General features: G+C 50.6%; 1 protein-coding gene across 1 annotated transcript in view; it reads left to right on the top strand.

The window, feature by feature from the left end:
- Positions 1-238: 238 nt before the first annotated feature.
- Positions 239-6,366, top strand: part of tle2a (TLE family member 2, transcriptional corepressor a) — a 28,673-nt gene continuing 22,545 nt past the window's right edge. The window contains 1 exon segment of the mRNA XM_037468644.2: positions 239-887. Coding sequence (XP_037324541.2) covers positions 864-887 — 24 coding nt within the window. The 5' untranslated portion in view covers positions 239-863.

Genomic DNA, 6,366 nt, shown 5'->3' with positions numbered 1-6,366 from the left:
TGGACTCCCAATATTATAGTATTTCGGGGATTTGGAACCTCTTTTTTTAAACAAAAAAAGAACATCACCAAACCATCACATGGTTATTAAATTTGATAAAACAAACGGTGTTGGGGGGGGGGGGGCACTGTCTTTAGGTCTCCTCCCCCCCTCCTTAAAGAAAGCTACTCATATGTTATGTCCCATTGAGGATCAGAGAAGGGGGAGGGGGGGGGGGGGATTGAGAGGAGAGAGGGACTGGGAGTGTTGTGTGAAAAGAGTGCAGGCCGGCGGGCGAGCGAGACAAAAGAGGCTGCGGCTACATTGAATGTGCCCGGCGGTGTGTCCGTCTCCGAACCCACAGGCAAACCACATCACCCCCCCCCCAAACCTCCACCACCACCACCCCCATCTGCCCTGCATGCTACCGACGGCGAAGACGTATCGGAGAGGGGGGAAACCAAAACCCGATATCATAATTGCTGGAAGCGCGAAGTTGAGGACTTGAGGAAGAAAAAAGCTGCGCCGGACCCGGGTGTCCTCTCCTCTCCTCTCCTCCCCCCCCCCCCCCCCCCGGTGCCCGCTACGCGTCGAGAGCCGCGCGGTGTGCGGTCGGAGATACAACCCAGAACAAAGGGGAGTCTTGGAAGGAAGGCGAGGAATGAGCGAGCCGAGGCTAGCTCTGCCACATTACCTTTGAAAGCGGGCCAAATGCCTGTCTGAGACCGACGGTACACCGGCTGCGCGTATTTCTCGACGAAGCTTTTTTTTTCCCGCCCCGAAAAGGGAGAACGAGGAAGAAGAAGGGTACAGCGGGGAGAAAAAGAAGAAGAAGAAGAAGAAAAAGAGAACGCACACGGGGTACACGCAAGTCGGCGGCTACAATGTTTCCTCAAAACCGACCACCGGTAAGTAAGCTTCGCTACGATGTAACGATAGTCGCCTCCACGCGCCGGACGGGTTTATTGTCTTATATCCGGAACCTCTGAGATACGACGTGTGTGTAATAATAGTTTAAAAAAAAAACGTATTGAGCCTTTAGTGGAAGCCGAAATTGTTCTGTCTTTTGTCGCCCGCTCTGTGTATTTCCGGGGACTCCTTTGTGGGTGGTGAGGGGGATTACAGTAAATAGAATAGAATTTAGGCTGTTGTACACAACACATAGCGCGTATCTGCCTTTTTATATCAACGTGAAGGTCAGCTAGACTGCTGTCAGAGTGGTTTAGTCGACCGTCCAACTTTGCTCAGTGTCTTTGTGTGTGTGTGTGTGTGTGTGTGTTTGGATCTCATGTCCTTGGTGGCCACCACCAGGAACATGGAGTCTCCTTCTATTCCCACACTATTGTAGAGTTGACCCAGATGATGAAGTGTGTGTTTGTTTGTCCCCTTCCTAGCAGGCGGGGAGGGGAGGGGAGTAGTTGGAGGGGGTGAGTCAGCTTAGCTTGTTGACACCTTCACTCATTGGTCTGCCCTTTTCAATTCTTTAAAAAAAAAGTATTTCCAATCATACTGAGGGTGATCGGTGCCCCCCCCCCCCCCCCCTATGATGGACTGAAAACCAGAGGCTCATCTCTATTGAAGGAGACAATAACTTTAGCAGAAAGTCCTCCGTGTTCGGCTCTCGATTTGGTCGTACAAACCAAAAAAAGGACCTGGCTTGCGCTTTGAGACGGGTCCCTGTGGGGTTAGGAGCAAAACTCATGCGGCATCTGCTTTCATTTGTTTTAGTCGAGTTAGGTGGAGAGCTTTTGAGCGGGCTGAAATGCATAAACACTGGTCCTCGAGCAGCGTGAAGTATCAATTAAGACCTGCTCATTTGCCTAACCCTCATCTGCATTCCTCAGCCATGCCACCCTGCACCCCACCCCTGACTGTCACGTCACGGCCATTGAAACCAGATTAAGCCCAGTGTGAAGTACAACTTCATTTGTGTATTCCACTTTGACTAACTCTTCTCATAAATTCACTTTTCCAGGTGAAAAACCCAAACCCACCCCTTAAAAAAAAAAAAACAACCTCCGGTGCATACAGCATTGTAACTTTATTATTTCAGTACTTCCCTTTAAGTGACACAGAGAACATGCAAGTCTCTGCTATCCAAACACACAGCACGCACACACAAACATTACACACACACACACACCGGCAGCTCTCCTGCTGTCGTACAGCCGACTGCAGGAGGCGGAACCGCGGGCCTGCGGTCTGCTCTGTTAAACCCGATCCCTCTCATCCAGCCTCTTCCTCGCCGTGTTCCTGCGAGAGCTCCAAACCACATCTTAATGTATGGGCAGGCGTCCCGGGGCGAGGGGGGGGGGGGGGGGGGGGCAGGTTTCTGGCCTGCTTTCGTACAGCACAGGGCGAACCACCTCCCCCGTCCCCCCGTCCTCGGAGGGGCTCCGGCCGTTAGCAGCTCTTGTTTGCACCTCGGAGCGAAGGGCCACTCGACCCGGCAAACTGTTTAATCTCCGCAATGCGAGGCTGGCAGCGAGCTGTCATCGCTGCGTTCTGCCCGGCTGTGACCCACATGTTCTAGACTCACGTGAGGCGTACTGTCACATTTTATAGTTGTATTTAGAAGAAGAGAAAAAAAAAGACTTAAGAAACTATGAAATACTTTTAGTAAACAGTAATACAGTTCAGGAAGAGGCAGAAAAGCATACCAAGCATTACAATATTATTCGTGTCACAATTAGGAGCATTTTCACATATTGAACAGGATATTTCAAATATTTTGTGGCTGGTATTAAAAATATTCAAAGATGCGATAAAGCAACAGCAAACGGCTCTCAAAGATGTGTTTTTATTTGTTTTCTACGGGCTAATGGGACGACATAATGTCATCCAGCTGACTAGTTTGCCTTCACGGCCTTTAGCTTGGTGCTCATGCACAATCTGCATCTCCTAACTAACTTTAGCTTTTTAGTTCCGCTGATTGCAATCACGCTTAAATCATAAGTGGTGACGATTTGTAAAGGTTATCCGTCTGAACAAAACATCGGAGTGGCATAAAATTGTCATCGCGTTTCGTGCTAGCTTGACTACGTCGTCCCTCCAGTTAGGATTCATATCTAGTCCTTGAATATGTGGTTGGCCAGAAGACGCAGACTGCTGTGGGGAAGAGCGAGGCGAGGCCTTCTCCTGGTCCTTGGAGCTAGCACCAAGGCGCCGACCCCTCCCCTTCCCGGCCCTGGCATGCTTTTAGCTCTTTATCGCCACTGTTCCAGCGCTGAGAGTGTGGCTATCGATCAGGAGCTCGTCTGCTTCGCTCAGGCCCCGATTAGATGGAGAGGAGAAGAAAAGGCAGGAAGAAAACAAAGGAGGAGAAGAGGCTGAAGGGATCTCAGGTTTACAGAAGCTGCAGTGGAGGTGCGTCTCGCTGGAAAGGAACAAACGAGCTGAGGGGGTGTTTGGGGGAGGGGGGGGTTACCTAATAAAAGAAGGCACCTCCAGCAATTAAGCCAGCTGACAGGCAAACTGTGGCGCTCCGCTAATGTGGGCTGACAGCAGGGAAATTTGAATAACGAGGCGTGCGGGAGGAAGGAGCGGGGATGAGGGGGGGGGGCGGTGAAGATGCACGGTGCTAATGAAACAGGTGCCTGGCAGCCCCCTTTGAGTGCAGGAATCATTGAGAGACTACCATTGTGTTTCTCCAGTGCAGAACCAAGCAGATAGCCACTTGATGGGGGGGGTGGGGGCTGCTGTGAGTTTTCTTGCGAACCACCGCCGAATGTCGTCGCGTTGTGTTTTTGATCATTTGATTTGAAGAGGCTTTTTGCGTCCAGTTCGTCCAGACAGAGGCCAGTGTATGGGGCATGTCCCGTGGCCTCGGGACAGGTGTGTGGACGGTTGCACGGGGACGCACGTTCACAAGTGCTGCTGCGGCTTTGGACCCTCGGTGCGTCCCTGGCGGTGGGAAGCTGAGCGAGGGAGCTGGGTGTCTGCCCCGGTGATAAGACTCTGTGGCTAAGCAGCGTCACTAGCTACACGGTGGAAGGCAGCGGCAGACCATCTTCCTCGATGATGATGATCGCCACAGAGGCGGGTCGTTTGGCGTGGTGTTTTCTTGTTAGGCGCGACAGCTGCATCTACGGTTGGTAATCCGGTAGCGAATCACCCTGCGGGTCAGCGAAGGCCGGAGAGGATTGAGACGCAGCCGCTGGGTTCCCGGTGGTATTTGACGTGGGAGCGGCAGCCATGTGTGACACAATAAAGTGCATGTGTGCTTGTAAATACTTGTGGGAGCTGCGTCGTGCACACATCCACTTAGTGTTTGTAGTGGGCATGTGTGGGCGCGTAGTCTCGTGTGTGTGCGAGCGCATGTCTTTTTGGGAGGGTGGGGGGGGGGGTTAGAGCGAGGATGTGAGGTCATAAGGGTTTGTTGCTTGCGGTGTAATTAGTGGCGACTCAAATGAAAACAGGAATGATTTCATTCATGGAATGCCGCGCTGTTAATGGACCGTTTACTTCAGAATTTGATGTCTCCACAGATGCTGTTTTTCCACGAAACTCATGGGCGCACTTTTTTTTTTTTTTTTTTTGTTCCACATTTGTAACTCGTCTTTGCATTCGTGGGGTTTGTTGCGTGTCACCTTGGCTGTGATCTGTTAGCAGAGGACAGAACCTGATCTGCTCTGTTGCTAGCGCAGCGCTGGGCTTGGTATCAAACCTTATTGGATTGTTTCCCATCCTGTCCCACCGAAAGGGATGAGGCCCGGATTGTTTGAGGTTTTTTATTCCCATCAACTCCTGTTCACACACACACACACACACACACACACTCCCTCGCTCTCTTGTCCTTGTCACGAGGGCTTCATTTAATCATTGCAATTGACTTAGGCCGTCCAGGGCTAAGAGAGAGATTAGTGTGACTGAACGTGTGTGATTTGATGTGTCGGGGTCCTCCCCGGGTTTTTTCCCCTCATTCAGCTCATGCAACGAGTGGCCTTAAACCACGTAATGTTAGCCTCTAGGCTCTCTGGAACGAGAAGGACCCTAAGCTAAAAACGACGGCCTGTTCGGGGCCGGGGGGGGGGGGAGGTGCCTTTAACACCTGCCCACTGAATTATCTAAACACCTGAGTGATCATCAGATGATCTCTAACCGTATCCGAGGGAATCAGCCTCATGCAATCCTTCCCCATTATTCCAGGACCCGGCTTTGTGGGAGCCGCTGGAAGATCCAGTCTGCAATTTTCACTCGGTGTAAGCTTTGTTCAAGGGCAGACGGCATGTCTCTTGTTTGCTTTCGAGCCGGGACACGGCCCGAGAGGAAGGGGAATAACTGAGTGTGGGATTATCCAGGTGAGGCTCACGGCCTAGATCAATTCCATGAGGTCAACAGGTCAGCCAGACTACCTGACGTCTCGGTTTAAAGCCAGCTCTGCTGATTATCCATGCCAAAATAATTACGATTCACACTATCGTCCCTATAATCATCTTAACATGCCCAAAACTCCTTTTAAAGGTGTGTAGAACATACTGGCGCATCTTAACCGCATTAAGTCAAACACATATTTTTCTTGCATCACAGATGGGACATATTTTTGATGTGTGTAAAAATAACCTCCCGATTCGTCCCATCCAGTGAGGAGGAGGAGGAGGAGGAGGAGGAGGAAACTGGTTATGTATGCTGGGGATCGGATCAATGCTTGACCGCGTCTTGTCTTGTGCGTCTGGTCTGGTGTGAATCATCATAACGACCTCGACCGCAAGTCTGCAGCTGTACAAAGGCCATAAGGTCCTGTGTGGCTCAGCCAGCAGAGAGTCTGCGGTTCGCCCTCCCAAAAACAAAAATTCTCTTTCAACGTCATCGAGGTAAAAACCACGTCTCACTTGTCTTATTCACGCCGCTATTTGAGAGGGTGATGTCCCAGCTCCTCTCACCTGTTCTCTGGAGAAGCTGCTATATTGAGGGGGGAAAAAAGGGAGTGATGGAAAAAAAAGACAGGAGAATACTCTCCTCTTCCTCCCTCCCTCCCTTCATGAAATGGCCGTGGTGTTCTTTTTTCCCCCTGTGAAGAGTAATTGGTATGTGTGTGTGTGTGTTTGTGTTGTGAAAGAGGAGGGCTGTTTGTGTGTGTGTGTGTGTGTGTGTGTTTAATCATTTTTTTTTGTTAGAAAAGAGGTGTGTGTGTGTGTGTGTGTGTGCGCTCTCTCTCTACGAGGGGGATCTGGCCGACAGATTGAGAGCAGCTTGTTAGAAAGAGGAACAATGAGGCCACAGCCCCTCTGCCATCTTCCTCTTTTTGTTCCTTTCGCTAGTTCTGTTTTTCCCTTCACACCCCCCCCCCTCTCTCTCTTATTTCCATCTCCTTTCAAAACACTTAATGTCCTCTCTTGCTCTTCTCTGTATATTTTCAGACTCCCTTTCTAGTCCAACCCATATAAT

Source organism: Pungitius pungitius, chromosome 7 (assembly GCF_949316345.1).
Source record: "Pungitius pungitius chromosome 7, fPunPun2.1, whole genome shotgun sequence".
Lineage (NCBI taxonomy): Eukaryota > Metazoa > Chordata > Actinopteri > Perciformes > Gasterosteidae > Pungitius > Pungitius pungitius.
The sequence above is the reverse complement of the archived record's forward strand: the minus strand, read 5'-3'. Positions and strand labels throughout refer to the sequence as shown.